The sequence below is a fragment of the Hemiscyllium ocellatum genome, chromosome 38, assembly GCF_020745735.1.
Source record: "Hemiscyllium ocellatum isolate sHemOce1 chromosome 38, sHemOce1.pat.X.cur, whole genome shotgun sequence".
NCBI lineage: Eukaryota > Metazoa > Chordata > Chondrichthyes > Orectolobiformes > Hemiscylliidae > Hemiscyllium > Hemiscyllium ocellatum.
Genome location: NC_083438.1, coordinates 17,306,032 through 17,324,695, shown reverse-complemented (window position 1 = coordinate 17,324,695; position 18,664 = coordinate 17,306,032). Strand labels below are relative to the sequence as shown.

The 18,664-nt window shown below is 50.1% G+C and overlaps 1 protein-coding gene across 1 annotated transcript; it reads right to left on the bottom strand.

The window, feature by feature from the left end:
• Positions 1–1,212: 1,212 nt before the first annotated feature.
• LOC132833947 (uncharacterized) lies at positions 1,213–12,219 on the bottom strand. The gene is made up of 6 exons (XM_060852634.1): positions 12,197–12,219; positions 11,828–11,949; positions 10,796–10,864; positions 5,164–5,973; positions 4,294–4,436; positions 1,213–2,107 (listed from the first exon to the last, which is right to left on the bottom strand). Exons 2-6 carry the CDS (start codon positions 11,892–11,894, stop codon positions 1,274–1,276), a joined length of 1,923 nt encoding a protein of 640 aa, XP_060708617.1. The 5' UTR covers positions 11,895–11,949; positions 12,197–12,219; the 3' UTR covers positions 1,213–1,273.
• Positions 12,220–18,664: the final 6,445 nt, after the last annotated feature.

Here is an 18,664-nt window from a genome sequence, read left to right as displayed (position 1 = left end):
TGTCTCACTCGGACTCTCCCCCCTCCCTGGGACTCTCCCTACCCCCTCATTCAGCCAACCCCCTCCCTTGCTCCGAATCTCCCTCCACCCCCCCTCACTTGGACTCTCCCTCACTGAGACACTCCATTCCCTCTCTCACCCAGAATCCCCCCTCACTGGGACTCTCCCTCCCTCCCTCCCTCACTCGGAATCCCCCCTCACTGGGACTCTCCCTCCCTCCCTCCCTCACTCGGAATCCCCCCTCACTGGGACTCTCCCTACACCCCTGATTCAGACACCCCCTCCCTCGCTCTGATTGCCCCTCCACCCCTTCATTTGGATGCCTCTCTTGCTGGGACTCTCCCCTCCCTCCTTCACTCGGACTCCCCCCTCACTGGGACGCTCCATCCCCTCCCTCACTCGGAATCCCCCCTCACTGGGACGCTCCATCCCCTCCCTCACTCAGAATCCCCCCTCACTGGGACGCTCCATCCCCTCCCTCACTCGGAATCCCCCCTCATTGGGACGCTCCATCCCCTCCCTCACTCGGAATCCCCCCTCGCTGGGACTCTCCCTCCCCCTCCCTCACTCGGAATCCCCCCTCACTGGGACTCTCCCTCCCCCTCCCTCACTTGGACCCCCCCTCACTCAGAGTCCCTCCTCACTTGGGACTTTCCCTACCATCCCTTGCTCAGACTCCCCCCCCTCGCTCCAACTCTCCTACCCTCCCCTCGACCTCCCCTTCCTCCCCTCGCCCTCCCCTGGTGCCCAGGGTATTGATGGATGGGGACAAAACACAAGAAAGCAGAAAGTTTTCAGCAAAAAAAGGGTTAAATTTAATTCTGTCGAATGGTTGATCCCCACCCAGACTGAGGGGGACAGGAAACTTCCCTCAATAAACCTACCCCCATCGAGGGCAGCGCTGGGCTGGATTGGGAGGGGGAGGGTGGAGGATCGGGGTGGCAATAACCAACCCACTACCCCCAGGGAGCCATCAGTGCCCCTCCCCCGGGCAGCCATCAGTGTTCCCTCTCCGCCCCCCTGCCCTCTCCCTCCGACAGCCCTCAATGCCCTCCTCCCCCAGGCAGCCATCAATGCCCCCCTCCCCCAGGCAGCCATCAATGCCCTCTCCACCAGCCCCCCCCAACCCCCGGGCAGTGTGGGCCAGTGCCCCCTCTCTGGTAGGTGGTCAGTGCCACCTCTCCCCCCCACCCACCCTAGGCAGGGGTTAGTGCACCCACCTCTCCCCCCAGGCAGTGGTCAGAGGGGGCAGTGCCCCCTGCCCAGTCAGTGGTCAGTACAGCTTCATCCTGGGGTAGACCCAGGGCTCAGGGCTTGCGGGCTCCCAGGGGCGTGTCTGAGGGGCTCTGCCCCAGCCTGGCACTGGAGAGTCAGCCCACTCCAAGGCCCCTGACGGTGGGTAATAAAAGGCCAGGGGAAGTGGCAAAGCCCCTGCTTGGGCCTGAGCTGGCCATAGCCAGGGGTCCAGACTGGCACTGCCACAGATGGACTGGTGCCCCCTGGTACCGGTGGCTGACTCAGTGGCCCCCTCCAACACCTGTGGGCAGTACAAGTTGCCAATGTCTCCTAAGGGCAGACCCCTGATCCTGTGCCCCTCGGGATCGCCAGTGGTAGGGCCCCGTAACCGTCTGGGAAAGTGGCTGCGGCCTGTTCCATCCCGGGCCTCCCAGCCTCTCCCCCGGAAGCCACTGTCCTTCCCCAGAGCGAAGAGCTGACCTTCGGGCATGGTGGCGGCGGGTGGCAGCGGAGACAGGCCACAGTTCCTCTCCGTCCCGCTCACGGCTCTGGTCAGCAGATCCCAGGCGCTCTCTGACCGGCTCGGGGAGAGGACAGGGCTCAGAAAAATGGCACCACCCACTCGGGCTGTCTGCAAGGGCCCAGCGTTTGCCCACAAGCACATTTGCTGAGGCCTGGCACAGTGCTGTGATGTAGGCCTCTCCTGGACCTGACTCCTAGGCCTCAGGTGATGGTGACTGGCCTGAGAGGCAGTGATCAGAGTGGCTCCATCAGTCACTTCCTGCTGGAGACAAGGGACTGGAGAGGCTGTGGCATGGACACACCCTGAGAAACCGTCGCTCTGCTGCTGTCTGTACCAAACGCCATTCACCTGGGGACCAAACCAAAGGGAAGGTGTCAGCGAGAGGCAGACACACTCAGGAAGAGACAGTAGCTGGAATAAAGGATGATGCTGGCTGCTCACATTCACAACCTGCCTTATAAGGAGAGCTGGGGAAAAACTACACCTCAACACATCACACTACCATACACACACACACACACACACACACACACACAGACACACAGTCACACACAGACACACAGTCTCACACACACAGACACAGACAGACAAGCAGTCACACACACACAGACACAGACACATACACACACACAGATACACAGTCTCACACACACAGACACAGACACACAGACAGACACGCAGTCACACACACAGACACAGACGCAGACACACACATAAACACAGACACAGACAGACACGCAGTCACACACACACAGACACACAGATAGATACGCAGTCACACACAGACACAGACATGCAGGCACACACACAGACACAGACACACAGTCACACACACAACACGCAGACACACACAGACACACACACAGACACGCAGACACACACACAGACACACACACAGACACAGACACGCAGTCACACACACAGTCACAGACACACAGACATGCAGTCACACACACAGACACAGACAGACACGCAGTCACACACAGACACAGATAGAGAGACAGACATGCAGTCTCACACACACAGACACAGACAGACAGACACGCAGTCACACATACACACAGACACACAGATAGACACGCAGTCACACACAGACACAGACATGCAGGCACACACACAGACACAGACACACAGACACACACAGACACAGACACGCAGTCACAGACGGAGACACGCAGTCACACACACAGTCACAGACATGCAGTCACACACACAGACTCAGACAGACACGCAGTCACACACAGACACAGACATGCAGGCACACACACAGACACAGACACACAGACACACACACAGACTCAGACAGACACGCAGTCACACACAGACACAGATAGAGAGACAGACATGCAGTCTCTCACTCACACACACAGACAGACAGACACGCAGTCACACATACACACAGACAAAGCACAGACACACATACCTCTTTCTCGCTTTTCTTTGCTCTCGACAGACTGTAACCATCAGTAGGATATTGGGTAAGATCACACAGCGAGGCTGTCACACAGTCAGACAACACAGAAACAGGCCCTTCTGACCATAGTCCCAAACTAAACTAGTCCCACTTGCCTGTGCTTGGCCTCCAAGCCCTTTCTCTCCAGTCCTCATCCCAGTGTCATTTAAACATTGCAACTGTACCTACATCCACCACCTCCTCTCGTAGTTCATTTCACACACAAACTACTCTCTGTGTAAAAAAAGTGTCTTTCTCCTCTCACCTTAAAAACGTGCCCCCAATCTTGAAGTGCCCCACCCTTAGTGAAAAGACACCAACCATTCACCTTATCAATTCACCTGAGGATTTTCTAAACCGCGGCCTCTGGTGCTCCAGTGAAGGGAGTCACAGCCTATCCAGCCTCTCCTTATAACGCACACTCTCCTGACCCGGCAACATCTTCGTAAATCTCTTCTGAACCCTTTCCAGCTTCATCATATCCTTCCTGTAACAGTACTGAACACAGTATTCCAGACGAGGCCTCACCAACGTCCTGTACAACCTCAACATGATGTTCCCAACCCCCTATGCTCAAAGCTCTGAGTAATGAGGGCGAGTGTGCTGAACACTTCTCCACTACCCTGTCTACGATGTGACACAAACTTCAAACCCCGAGGTACAGTTGCAATGTTTAAATGACATTGGGATAAGGATATGGAGAGAACGGGTTTGGACGCCGAGCACAGGCATGTGGGACAAGTTTGGTTTGGGAATATGGTCAGAAGGGCCTGTACTGTTCGACACTATCCAGGGCCCTACTTTTAACTCCTATCTTTGTTTGATGTACCAAAACGCAATACCTCGCATTGATCCAAATTAAACTCCATCTGCCACTCCTCTGCCCATTGACCCAATTGGTCAAGATCTCGTTGTAATCTGAGGTGACCTTCTTCACTGTCCACTCTGCCACCAATTTTGGTGCCGTCTGCAAACTTACTTATCGTTTTCCTTTATTCTCATCTAAATCGTTTATGTAAATAACAGACAAAAGGGGACCCAGCACCCATCCCAGACACCTCCCTCCAAAAGGTCCCGTTACCATCAGTGGCGTTGAGTGCACAGGAAATTCACAATCCCGCTCCTTGCGGATCATGGAGGTCTTCTGGGTTGGCTGGTCCCCCGAAGGTGAGGTATTACCGGCAATGAGGTGCCCTTTAGGTGGGTCAGTGCCTGAATGGAGCCCTGAGAAGACATAGTGGGTTCAGTCAGTTCGCAGAAAGAGAGAGAACATCAGGGGTTTCGACAGTAATACGATCCCAGAACGAAAGGGAAGGGGGCTGGTGATGGTTATAGCGAAGGGACACAGTGTGGGTGTTAACAGCAGGATAAATCAAAGCAAAACTAGACAGGCAACATGGTGGGGGCAGAGGGGGAGGAATTCAGCACACGCTGAAATTGTTAAAACGCCATGTAGAGTCCTGTGGCTGGAGGGGGCCCGAGAGGAAAGGGGGAGTTGGGTTCGGCAGCTTGCTTCACTGTTACAGTACGGTGAGCCGCGGACAGTCACACCAGGCAGGACTTTGCAACGCTGGGTGGCTGCAAGGTCAGGCTCATGTCATGGCCTGAGTGGGGCTGCTTTGTGAATCCGTCACCCCGGGCTGCGCCTGGTCTGCCCAGTGAGGAGAGCCAGCCCACTGCAGACAGCGGACCCTGACAATCTGATTGGGAAAATAGATTGCTGCGGAAAGGAGGGACTGGGCCTCAGGCGGCTCTTCGGATGGTCGGTGCAGACTCAATGGGCCGAACGCCCAGTTTCCGCACTGCAGGACCTCTGCTCGGAATAGCAGCCACATGGGAGGCTATGCCTTGGCATTTACCTCCCTTTGTCTGTCTGTGTGACGGTGCCATCAGCTCTGAAGGGGGCGATATGGGGGGGGGGTCACACTGATATGTGAGGGGCCGCTCTTACCTGGTATCTCTGTGGCGTTGGTGGCAGAAGAGTTGCCCTCCAGCAGCCTCGCTGCCCAGCGTCCATGCCTCTTGACCAGGAGCTCCAGCAGCTGCTGCTGCGTCTGCCGCACCAGGGTCTGACCTGGGAACGCCCGCTGGGTGCCCAGGGCCCGGAGGAGCTTCTGTGCCACCTCGTCGACGGGTGCGGGGGGTCGGTGTGTGACTGTCGGTTGGCACCCCTTCCTCGCTGGCTCTGGCGTCGGGGACCTCGGTTCCTCCACGGGGGCCGGCAGCGGGGTGACCTCCTTCCCTGGCAGAGGTGTGCTGCCCAGCAAGGCGTCCTTGGCAGTTTGGGGCGCGGGCTCTCTGGCATCGCCTTGCCCGTCGCTCAGGGGGAGCCTCTCGGCGGCGACAGACTTGACCTCCTTGTTGAAGATGCCCAGGTGCCGCTGGGTGAGGCGGTTCTGGGTGATCACCCAGCTGGAACGGGCGGAGGGTTTGGCAGCAGCAGCGCCCGGCTCAGCCCTGGCCCGCTGGCAGTGACACCCGCTGGCTTTGCCCGCTCCCTGAGCCCAGGATTTGCGTCGAGACGGCTTCTCGCCAAGGTCCCGGCCAAACTTGGCGCGGTTCAGCTCTCGCCGCGTCTTCCTGCGCTTCACTTTGACGGCCGCGTTGCAGGTCTGTCCCAGCGCAGGACGCGTGTTCGTGACAGCCGAGGGGAGGCTGCCCTCCTCTCGGCGTGATCCCCTCAGCGCCGACTCAAAGTACTTCAGGATGGTGCTCCTGTCTGCTGTGTGATGGTGGCTCATTGTCAGCCCGATCCCATGACCTGAAAAGACGAAAACTGCCGTTGATAACTCACACCTTTTTTTTAGATTACTTCGTGTCTAAACAGGCCCTTCGGCCCAACAAGTCCACCCTGACCCGCAACCCACCCATACCCCTACATTTACCCCTTACCTAACACAATGGGACAATTTAGCATGGTCATTCACCTGACCTGCACATCTTTGGACTGTGGGAGGAAACCGGAGCACCCGGAGGAAACCCACGCAGACACGGGGAGAACGTGCAAACTCTACACCGCCTGAGGCGGGAATTGAACCCAGGTCTCTGGCGCTGTGAGGCAGCAGTGCTAACCACTGTGCCACCATTTGACCCTCTCTGCACTGACCCTTCCATCAAACTCTCCAACTTCCTTCCTCTGTTTTCAGTTTGGACGTCACTCCTCATTGGGAATCTATTCCCACAGATGTCACAAAGATTAAAGATTTTAAAACATGTCCACTATCTCCTGTCTTCTCAAGCAGGCTGGCGGAGAGGAGGGAGCACGTGGCCTCACTCGATATGAATCGACATTCCTTACAAAGTAATTAAACTCTGACTTATACCTAAACAATGATACAGCTGATGGCTATGATTTGGAGGTGCTGGTGTCAGACTGGGATGGACAAACTTCAGGGCCGCAGCTATGCCTGGTCTCTTTGTTGGCTACGTGGCACAGTCTATCTTCCGTAGTTACACCGGCACCACTCCCCACCTCTTCCTCCGCTACATTGATGACTGCATTGGTGCCACCTCATGCTCCCGCGAGGAGGTTGAGCAATTCAGCAACTTCACCAATACGTTCCATCCCAACCTAAAATTTACCTGGACCATCTCTGACACCTCCCTCCCCTTCCTGGACCTCTCCATCTCCATTAATGACGACCAACTTAACACTGACATTTTTTACAAACCCACCGACTCCCACTGCTACCTGGATTACATCTCTTCCCAACCTACCTCCTGCAAAAATGCCATCCCGTATTCCCAATTCCTCCGCTTCCACCGTATCTGCTCCCAGGAGGACCAGTTCCACGACAGAACACACCAGGTGGCCTCTTTCTTCAAAGACCGTAATTTCCCTTCCCACGTGTTTGAAGATGCTCTCCAACGCATCTCATCCATTTCCCGCACCTCTGCCCTCAAACCCCACCCCTCCAACCCTAACAAGGACAGAACTCCCCTGGTCCTCACCTTCCACTCCACCAACCTCCACATAAACGGCATCACCCGTCAACATTTCTGTCACCGACAAACGGACCCCATCACCAGGGACATCCCCTCCCCACTCCCATCTGCTTTCTGCAAAGATCATTCCCTCCGTGACTACCTGGTCAGGTCAACGCCCCCCCCACGACCCACCCTCCCATCCTGGCAACCCCCCCCCCCCCGCCACCACAGAAATTGCAAAACCTACACCCACACCTGCTCCCTCACCTCCATCCAAGGCCCCAAAGGAGCCTTCCACATCCATCAAAGTTTTACCTGCACATCCACTAATATCATTTATTGTATCCGTTGCTCCCGATGCGGTCTCCTCTACATTGGGGAGACTAGGCACCTCCTGGCAGAGCGCTTTAGGGAACATCTCCGGGACACCCGCACCAATCAACCACACCGCCCCGTGGCCCAACATTTCAACTCCCCCTCCCACTCAGCCAAGAACATGGAGGTCCTGGGCCTCCTTCACCGCCGCTCCCTCACCACCCAACACCTGGAGGAAGAGCGCCTCATCTTCTGCCTCAGAACACTTCAACCCCAGGGCATCAATGTGGACTTCACCAGTTTCCTCATTTCCCCTCCCCCCCCACCTTACCTCAGTTCCAACCTTCCAGCTCAGCACCATCCCCATGATCCATCCTACCTGCCAATCTTCCTTTCCACCTATCCACTCCACCCTCCCCTCTGACCTTCATCTCCACCCCCATCCACCTTTTGTACTCTTAGCTACCTTCCCACCAGCCCCACCTCCCTCCCATTTATCTCTCCACCCCGGAGGCTCCCAGCCTCATTCCTGATGAAAGGCTTTTGCCTGAAACGTCACTTTTCCTGCTCCTCGGATGCTGCCTGACCTGCTGTGCTTTTGCAGCACCACTCTAGTCTTGACAAAGTTAAAAATCACATCACACCAGGTTATAGTCCAACAGGTTTATTTGGAAGCACTAGCTTTTGGAGCTCTGCTCTTTCATCAGGTGGAGCAGCGCTCTGAAAGCTAGTGCTTCCAAATAAACCTATTGGACTATAACCGAATGTGGTGTGATTTTTAAATCTGGGGGCATGTAACATCATAAATTAAAACTCTAATTCTCTTATAACTCCCCCCCCTCCATCTCTCACACAGACACAGAGACAGGAAAAGAACACGGATTATGAAAAGCTGGAATGCCAGAGACCCTGCGCCCCAAACCGTGAGGGGCACTATGCCAGGGTGGCACACCTCTGCCTGGAAAGGAAAAGCAGTTCAGCACTTCCACAAAGGTTGCTGAAGTGATTCTGGTTTGGGACATACGGTGGCTCAGTGGTTAGCACTGTTGCCTCACAGCGCCAGGGACCCGGGTTCGATTCCCATCTTGGGCGACTATCTGTGTGGAGTTTGCACATTCTCCCTGGGTCTGAGTGGGTTTGCTCCGGTTTCCTCCCACAATCCAAAGATGTGCAGGTTTGGGTGGATTGGCCATGCTAAACAGCTCATAGCGTCCAGGGATGTGCATGCTAAATGGGTCAGCCATGGGGAAGTGCACAGTTTCAGGGATATGGGTGGGTTGCTCTTCAGAGGGTCGCTGTGAACTTGATGGGCCGAATGGCCTGCTTTCACACTGCAGGGATTCTACGATTCAGGTTTTATTCAGAATCTTGATAATGCCTCTGGTTTGTATGAGGCACAGGGTGGCTGTTTCACTGATGGCAAAGTGCCCGACTTATCAATTAAAAGTTACAGCAACTGCTGAGCGAAAGATAGAAAACCTGGCTTTCTTCAGGTTTAAAGTGGCTTACTGCAGAGACGGGCAGCGCGCTTCTGGCTGGTTCTACCTGGGGACCAACAGAACAGAGAACATTACAGTGTAGTACAGGCCCTTCGGCTCTCGATGTTGCACCAACCTGTGAAACTGATCTGAAGTCTATCTAACCTACACAGTTCGATTTTCATCCAATCACCATTTAAATGCCCTTAAAGTTAGTGAGTCTACTACTGTTGCAGGCAGTGCGTTCCATGCCCCTACTACTCTCTGAGTAAAGAAACTACCTCTGACATCTGTCCTATATTTATCACCCCTCAATTTAAAGCTATGTCCCCTCATGCTAACCATCACCATCTGAGGAAAAAGGCTCTCACTGTCCACCCTATCTAACCCTCTGATTATTTTGTGTGTCTCAATTAAGTCACTTCTCAACTTTCTTCCCTCAAGTCCCTCAGCATTTCCTCACAAGACCTTCTCGCCATTCCAGGCAACATCCTCGTAAATCGCCTCTGAACCCTTTCCAAAGCTTCCACATCCTTTCTATAATGCAGTGACCAGAACAGTACACAATACTCCAAATGCAACCGCACTAGAGTTATTTACAGCTGCAGCATGTGGCTCCGAAACTCAATACCTCTACCAATAAATGCTAACGCACTGCATGCCTTCTTAACAACCCTATCAACCTGGGTAGCAACTTTCAGGGATCTATGTACATGGAGACCGAGATCTCTCTGCTCTTCTATACTGCCAAGAATCTTACCATTGGCCCAGTACTCTGCATTCCTGTTATTCCTTCCAAAGTGAACACCTCACACTTTTCCACATTAAACTCCATTTGCCGATCACATGGTTCTCACTGATTCACCAGCTTGCAAACTAGTCACTTCTAGGTGTATCTTCATCAATACACAGGCCCTTGACTCCAGTTTATCTGCAAGCAGTGCTATAACCCATAGCTGTGCCAACAGTACTCACAATGAGGGTCAAGTTACTTGCTGTTCAACCAGTCAGCACATAGTTATTTTCTCAATTCAGAGCACAATTATGGAAATACAAAATTGCTAAAATCTGATCCTTTTCATGAGCCTGCACCAAGATAATGTAAATAGTAGGCAGATGTTGGCCTAGTGGTATTATTAATCCAGAGAGCCTGGGGACCTGGGTTCAAATCCTGCCATGGCACTCGGTGGATTCCAAAAATGTGAAATCCATAAATATCTGGAATTAGAACTCATTTAAACCATTCTTGGTTGTCAGATTATTTTAGGGAACAAAACTGCCATTCTTACCTGGTTTGGCCCAAACATGACCCCAGACCCAAATCTTCACACTAATTAGCAAATGCTGGCCTGGCCAGTGACAGCCACATCTCATGAGTGAATTAAATAAAACCCAGGAACAGACCCTATATCCTTCCTGTGCCAACTGTTATTAGGCTAAAAGTGTGTATGTTCACTTTAAAATAGAGTGTGTTTTCTGAATATTGAAGTAAACTTGAAGTGCAGGCTCAGCTGCCCAAATGTAAAGGCTGGGGGACAACATGTTCCAAAATAGATACATGTAACAATTGGCCATGAAATGGATACCTGAGTTTTGGTTGCTGTTTTGACAACAATTTGAATTTAACCAACTAGCTTAAATTAACCCCAATCAAGTTTGAATTTATTGTTTTGACAATATCAGACCAATGACAGGGAACGATGTTGGGGGCATAAATGAAAATTAGTCAGAGCAACTGCCACAGAACAGCAGAGCACTTGCTATACACTCAGAGAGCTAACTGTCCATCTAAAATCTTACTCTCAAAGAAATTAGAAAGCACTCTATATGAAAAGATACCTTTTTCTTGTAAAACATACTCACAGTGGAAGAAAGACGATGAACCAGGGAGATCAGCAGATAGAACATCGAAGGCAGCAGAGAAGACAGAGACTGTGGATTTGAGATGAAGTTAAGATAATAAGTGTGTTACTGGAACAGCATGGTAATAGGATTGTGTTCAGTTAGGGGAATGAGATTTCGGTTTGTTAATGGTTTTGTTTGGTGTTTGCTCTGGAGTTAGGAAAATAAATCATGGGAATTAGGAGTTCTCTTTCACTCCCTCACACTTTTAACAGATTACGAGGTGTGCTTTCCTGGGTGTCTGGTTTTAATTAAGAGAGGCTCAAGCTCCATGATGCCATTCGAAACTAATCCCATCTGCCTGGACGTGGTCCTTATCTCTCTATTCGCTGCCTGTTCATGTGTCTGTCTAAATGATTTTTAAACACTGCTATTGTATCTGCGCCTACCACTCCCTGGCAGCACATTCCAGACATCTGCTGCCCTCGATATAAAACACATGCCTTGTACATTTACTTTGAACTTTCCCTCTCTCCTGTATTGAGGGATGAACCTGGCCAGATGATTGAAGTTTCAGTGGTGGAGCATACGGGGAACAGTGATCATAACTTTGTTAACTTTTAAAATAGTTAGCGTTAAGTATAAGACTAACTTTTGTCCCCAGATGAAAGTGCTAAATTGGGGGCAGGCTAATGACAACAATATTTGGTAGGAACTGGAGAAATGAGGTTAGGGCGGCAGCTGGCTGGGGGGGAGTAAATCCACATCTGATGTGGGAGTCTTTTAAAGGCCAGGTGATCAGAGTTTAGGCCCAGCATGTGCCTGGAGATAAGACAGAGAAGGATGACAAGCTTTGGGAAACTTGCATGAGGAACGATATTGAAAGTTTAGTTGAAAAGGAAGTGTAAGTAAGGCAAATCAGAGAAAGTCCGTGAGGAATATAAGCCAGGACTGTGGCAAGTGTGGAAGCTGCACAGACACACAGGGAATGATTGAAAGAGAATTCAATGCAGAGGAGTCTGCACAGCATGCAAGAGTGTGGGGTTTACTCACAGACTAGGAGCAGTCTGTAATCGAGGCTCAAGCTTGTCCAGATCAGGTAACAGCAGCCACTCATCATGGGGAGGCACAGCACTGCAGGGTCAGTGAGAATGGCTGATGCAGAAAGACTGCTGCTGGGCAGGTGAAACAAAACAGCATGAGCACTTTACAAGTTAACACAGAGTTCCCCGATGCTTGGTCTCCCCGGTGTGGTATCTGCGCTGTGTTTTCAAACCACAGGTACCTCAAAGCCCCGAGGGCAGCTTCACAACCCAAAGCCACACAAAGAGCACGTCAGACAGAGAGGCACCAGCAAGGGTATGCTCCAGGAATAGGACAATGAAAGAACCTCACCACTTCAGAGGCGACATTAACACCTACCTATGAAGAGGAATGGAGCCATCGATACTGTCAGGATGTTACACTGTGTGAAGGAATAGAACATTCATCCGATAATGGTTTGCCAATTAGCACCCTTGCAACTAGATTACTCCATTTGCAGATACATTGTACGTTCCCCATTTCTTAATCAGCTTTATTGTGTATCATTATAATAAAAACTGGTCTCATCCTCAGCTCGGGGAAGAGAAAGTCTGATCTACCTGTACAGACTGTCAGTTCTGTGTCAGCCTAGTCAGTTTCTCTCCCAGCGATATTGCTTGTAATAAACGGTTTGTCAGTTTCATGTCGAGCTGTGCTTTGTGATCTCTAACCTATCGGGCAGATTTCTCCAACAACAGTGATCTCAGAGATCTTGGGGCTGGAGGAATGTACAGAGACGGACAGGGGCAATGATCAGGCCAGGGATGGAAACCAATGCCTTGAGTTGCTTGGCTGGTGCCAATGTGACTCAGTGAGCAAGGGGATGATGGGGGACTGAGATACATGATGAGTTCAGTCACTTTTCAGATGACCTCGGGTTTATAGAGGGTAGAACAAGAGGGAGCAGCCTGAGACAGCATTGGAATAATCAAGTTCTGAGCTATAACGAAGGTTTGAAGACACATAAAATTTCAAATCCGTCAAACGTTCTCGGGAAAGGGACCTGAGGGGCAAGTTTTTCACACAGAAGGTGGTTCGTGTTTGGAATGAACTGCCAGAGGAGGAAGTGGTAGATGCAGGTACAGTTACAAGATTCTAAAGACATTAGGATAAGTACATGAAGAGCAAAGGTTGACAGGGATCAGTGCCAAATGCAGGCAAGTGGGATTGGTTTAGTTTGGGAAACCTGATGGATGTGGATGAGTTGGGTCAAAGGGTCTGCTGCTGTGCCCGGTGACTCAGTCACTGAGAATCTTTAAAATTCTCCAGGTGCAGAAGTATGGGTGGCTGATGAAATTCAGAACAAAAACAGATAGCAATCGATGCTTCAGGACTCGGGGTGGAGCGATTACCCAGGAAGGTGTCAATGTGGTCAAGATCACCTTCACTTCCAGCCTCTCTCTCTCTTTATCGACCCTTCCCCCTCTTTAGCCCTCTCTCTCTCTCTCTATAATATATCCCACCTTTCATTCTGCCCCAACAACCTCCCTGTCTCTACCCTTCCCTCTCTGAATATACGAATTAGGAGCAGCAATAGGCTATTCAGCTCCTGCTCCACCATTCAATAAGATCATTGCTGATCTCATGATAACCTTAAATCCGCATCCCACGTACCTCTCAGAACCAGTCACCTCCTGTTCGACACATACTCCCTCTAGAAGGCCTCCTGTCTCTTTTTCTGTCCATACAAATACAATATATATATATATCATTTACTCTTTTTCTATGCATTCTGGGACATAGATACTGCTGGTGAGGCCAACAATTGCCCAGAGAGCAGCTTTAGTGTCAAATAAATTGTTGTGGGTCTGGAATCACATGTAGGCCAGGCCAGGTAAGGATGGCAGATTTTATTCCCTGAAGGCATTAGTGAACTTTTACAATAAGTGACAATGATCATGGTCGTCTTTAGACCAGCTTTTTCATAAAATCATCGAATCCCTACAGTGTGGAAACAGGCCATTCGGCCTGAAGTGGGAGATGGCATGGGGCAGGGTGACACTAGGCACATGGACACACAAGATGGCCGCTGAGCCATCAGTTGGCCACTTGACACAAAAGATGGCCGCCGGACCACAATATGGACAGAGACAGCAAAGCAAACACAGACACTGCCTGGGGTCACCAGAGTGCCAGCACAAGGTACTCACAGCCCAGCTGATTAGTTTAAGATGGATGGGGGAGTGAATACATGAATAGCATACGCTGCCCACAAAGTGTCTGGATCCAGCCAACGTAATAGGAAATGCTAATAGCCAGAGCTGCACTAATCATCCTTCTCAGGAAGAGCGATTAGTGCCCATTACTACAGCAATGGACTTCTGCACAGACATTGAAACTGACAATGACCATGCGGGAGTTAACAGAGGCTGTGCTAGAACTGACAATGACTGCACCGAAACTATCAACGATTCTGCAATGTTTACAATAAACAAACTATGTTACAGAGACTATAACCTCATCACTGACCTATTATATTAGAAAATGTATAAAAGTTTCTTGACATGCGTTCTGGGTGGAGAGAAGACTCACAGCTGACCACTGTGCTGTTGGTGTCTCTCTCTCCCCCCGGAGCTCCGGTATTTCCTTGTACAATAAACTCTGTCTTTGAACCCCGACTCTGACGCTGGTGATTTCTCTACCCATTCCCATTCCCCTACCCTATTACCCTACATCCACCCCTGATTAATGCAGCTAACCTGCACCTCCCTGTACACTGTGGGCAATTTAGCATGGCTAATTCACCCTAACCTGCACACCTTTGGACTATGGGAGGAAACCGGAGCACCCGGAGGAAACCCACGCAGACACAGGGAGAATGTGGAAATTCCACACAGACAGTTGCCTGAGGCTGGAATCGAACCCTGGTCCCTGACGCTGTGAGGCAGCAGTGCTAACCACTGAGCCACCGTGCCGCCCACTTTTATTCTAGGTTTTTGTTGAATTCAATGCCATGATGAGCTTCAAACCCATGAATCATTGGCGACCATCCCCACTTCTGACCTTGTCATGGAGGGAAGGTCATTGATGAAGCAACTGAAGATGGTTGGGCTGAGGACACTGCCCTGAGGGACTCCTGCAGAGATGGCCTGGAGCTGAGATGACTGATCTCCAACAACCACAACCATCTTCCTGTGTGAAAGGTAGGACTCCAACCAAGAAGAAGTTTGCCCCTTATACCCACTAATTCCAGTTTTGCGAGGGCTTCTTGATGCCTCACTCGGCCAAATGCAGCCTTGATGCTGTCACTCTCCCCTCCCCTCTGGGATTCAGCTCTTTTGTCTATATTTGAACCAAGGCTGCGTAATGAGGTCAGGAGCTGAGTGGCCCTGGGGGAACCCAAACTGGGCATCACTGAGTAGGTTATTGGTGAGCTGGTGCTGTTTGATAGCACCTCCCATCACTACCTGTCTAAATATAACTTATGTGATATATCTCTTCAGCATAGAACATAAAACAGTATAGGCCCTTTGACCCTCGAAATTGTGCCGACCTTTTATCCTACTCCAAGATCCTACCCTTCATGAGCCTATCCAAGAGTCGCTTAAATGTCCCGAATGTACCTGACTCTACTATCACTGCTGGCAGTGCATTCCATGCACCCACCACTCTCTGTGTAAAAAAACCTACCTCTGAAATCTCCCTTAAGCGTTCCTCCAATTACCTTCAAATAATGCCCCCTCATGATAGCCATTTCCACTCTGACTATCCACTCTATCTCTGCCTCTCATCATCTCGTACACCTCTGTCAAGTCATCTCTCATCCTTCGTCACTTCAATGAGAAAAACCCGAGCTCCCTCAACCTTTCTTCATAAGACATGCCCAGGCAGCACCCTTTGCATCCTCTCTCAAGCTTCAACGTTCTTCCTATAATGAGGAGACAAGAACCGAACACAATATTCCACATGTGGCCTAACCAGGGCTGTGTAGAGCTGCAGCATAACCTCGCAGCTCTCAAACTCAATCCCCCCTGCTAATGAAAGCCAACACACCATACGCCTTCTTAACAACCCTATCAACCAATATCCTTGGGTGGGAGGTTTGCCAATGATCTTTGGGAGGGTGGGATTTAAACTAATTCAGCAGGGGGATGGGAATCAGAATTGCTCCACTATGCAGGAGATTGAGAGTAGTGAGGGCATAAATAAGGCTTCAAGCTCACAGAAGTGTACCAACAGGCAGGAAGATGATTTGAAGTGCATCTACTTCAACACCAGGAGTATTTGGAATAAGGTAGCGAACCTGCAGCAAGTGTAGGTACCTGGGACTTTGATGTCATGGCCATTTCGGAGACATAGATCGAGCAGGGACAGGAACGGTTGTTGCAGGTTCCAGGATTTAATGTTTCAGTAAGAACAGGGAAGGTGGTAAAAGAGGGGGAGGTGTAGCATTGTTAATCAAGGACAGTAGAATGGTGGCAGAAAGGATGTTTGATGAGGACTTGTCCGCTGAGGTTACAAACAGGAAAGGAGGTCACCCTGTTGGGAGTTTCCTATAGGCCTCCGAAATGTTCCTGAGGTAGAGTCATAGAGTCATTGAGATGTACAGCACAGAAACAGACCCTTCAGTCCAACCCGTCCATGCTGACCAGATATCCCAACCCAATTTAGTCCCACCTGCCAGCACCTGGCCCTTTTCCCTTCAAACCCTTCCTATTCATATATTCATCCAAATGCCTCTTAAATGTTGTAATTGTACCAGCCTCCGCCACATCCTCTGGCAGTTCATTCCATACACGTACCACCCTCCGCATGAAAACATTGCCCCTTAGGTCTCTTTTATATCTTTCCCCTCTCACCCTAAACCTACGCCCTCTAGTTCTGGACTCCCAAGGATTGCAAAGATGATTCTGGATAGGAGAGAATGTAACAGGGGAGTTGTTATGGGGTCTTTGACTTTCCAAATATTGACTGGAAACACTATAATTCGAGTACCTAAGATGGGTCAGTTTTTGTCCAATGTGTGCAGGTGGTTTCCTGGCACAGTATGTAGACAGGCCAACAAGGAGCGAGGCTATATTAGATTTTGTACTGGGTAATGAACTTGGCCTGCTGTTAGATTTGGAGGTTGGTGACTACTTTGGTGATAGTGACCACAATTCAGTTAAGTTTACTTGAGTGATGGAAAGGGACAGATGCATTCTGCAGGCAAGAGTTATAGCTGGGGGGGAAGGCAATTATGATGCGTTTCGGTAATATTTAGGATGCATAGGATGGGGAAGGAAACTGCAGGGGATGGGCACAAATGAAATGTGATTATTCAAGGAACAGCTGCTGCGTGTCCTTGATAAGTCGGTACCTGTCAGGCAGGGAGGAAGTGGTTGAGCGCGGGAGCCGTGGTTCACTAAAGACGTTGAATCTCTTGTCAAGAGGAAGAAGAAAGCTTATGTTAGGACTAGACGTGAGGGCTCAGTTAGGGCACTTGGGTGTTACAAATTAGCCAGGAAGGACCTAAAGAGAGTGCTAAAAACAGCCAGGAAGAAACATGAGAAATCGTTGGCGGATAGGATCAAGGAAAATCCTAAAGCTTTCTATAGGTTTATCAGGAATAAAAGGATGACTAGAGTAAGATTAGGGCCAATCAAGGATAGTAGTGAGACGTTTGCATGATGTTTGAGGAGGTGGGGGAAGTGTGAAATGAGTATTCACACAGAAAAAGACAATGTTGATGAAGAGAATACTGAGATATAGGCTAGTAGTCTAGACAGGATTGAGGATCATAAGGAGGAGGTGTTAGCAATTCTGGAAAGTGTGAAAATAAATAAGTCTCCTGGGCTGGATGGGATTTATCCGAAGATTCTCTGGGAAGTAGGGAGGAGATTGCGGAGCCTTTGGCTTTGATCTTTATGTCGTCATTGTTTCCAGGAATAATGCCAGAAGACTGCAGGATAGCAAATGTTGTCCCCTTGTTCAAGAAGGGGAGTAGAGACAACCCTAGTAATTATAGACCAGTGAACCTTACTTCAGTTGTGAGTGAAATGTTGGAAAGGGTTATAATAGATAGGATTTATAATCATCTAGAAAGAAATAAATTGATTAGGGACAATCAATACGGTTTTGTGAAGGGTAGTCGTGTCGCACTAACCTTATTGAGTTCTTTCAGAAGGTGACCAGACAGGTGGATGAGGGTAAAGTGGTTGATGTGGTATATTTGGATTTCAGTAAGGTGTTTGATAAGGTTCCCCACAGTAGGCTACTGCACAAACTACAGAGGCATGGGATTGAGGGTGATTTAGCGGTTTGGATCAGAAATTGGCTAGCTTAAAGGTGGTGGTTGATGGGAAATGTTAATCCTGGAGTTCAGTTACTAGTGGTGTACTACAAGGATTTGTTTTGGGGCCACTGCTGTTAGTCATTTTTATGAATGATTTGGATGAGGGCGTAGAAGGGTGGGTTAGTAAATTTGCAGGTGACACTAAAGTCAGTGTCGTTGTGGATAGTGCAGAAGAATGTTGCATGTTATAGAAGGACATAGATAAGCTGCAGAGCTGGGCTGAGAGGTGGCAAATGGAGTTTAATGAGGAAAAGTGTGAGGTGATTCACTTTGAAAGGAGTAACAGGAATACAGAGTAGGATAGATGAGCAGAGAGATCTTGGTGTTCATGTACATAGATCCCTGAAAGTTGTCACCCAGGTTGATAGGGGTGTTAAGAAGGTGTACAGTATGTTAGCTTTATTGGTAGAGGGATTGAGTTTCAGATCCATGAGGTCATGCTGCAGCTGTACAAAACTCTGGCTGCATTTGGGGTGTTGCGTACAGTTCTGGTCGCCATTTTATAGGAAGAATGTAGAAGCACTATAAAGGGT

Coding starts and splice junctions, on each gene's coding strand:
- LOC132833947 (XM_060852634.1), bottom strand. CDS start 11,894: ATGATGAGTGGCTGCTGTTACCTGATCTGGACAAGCTTGAGCCTCGAT. Junction 10,865..11,827: donor TTACAGACTGCTCCTAGTCT/GTGAGTAAACCC, acceptor TCAAATCCACAG/TCTCTGTCTTCTCTGCTGCC. Junction 5,974..10,795: donor TTCATCGTCTTTCTTCCACT/GTGAGTATGTTT, acceptor TCGTCTTTTCAG/GTCATGGGATCGGGCTGACA.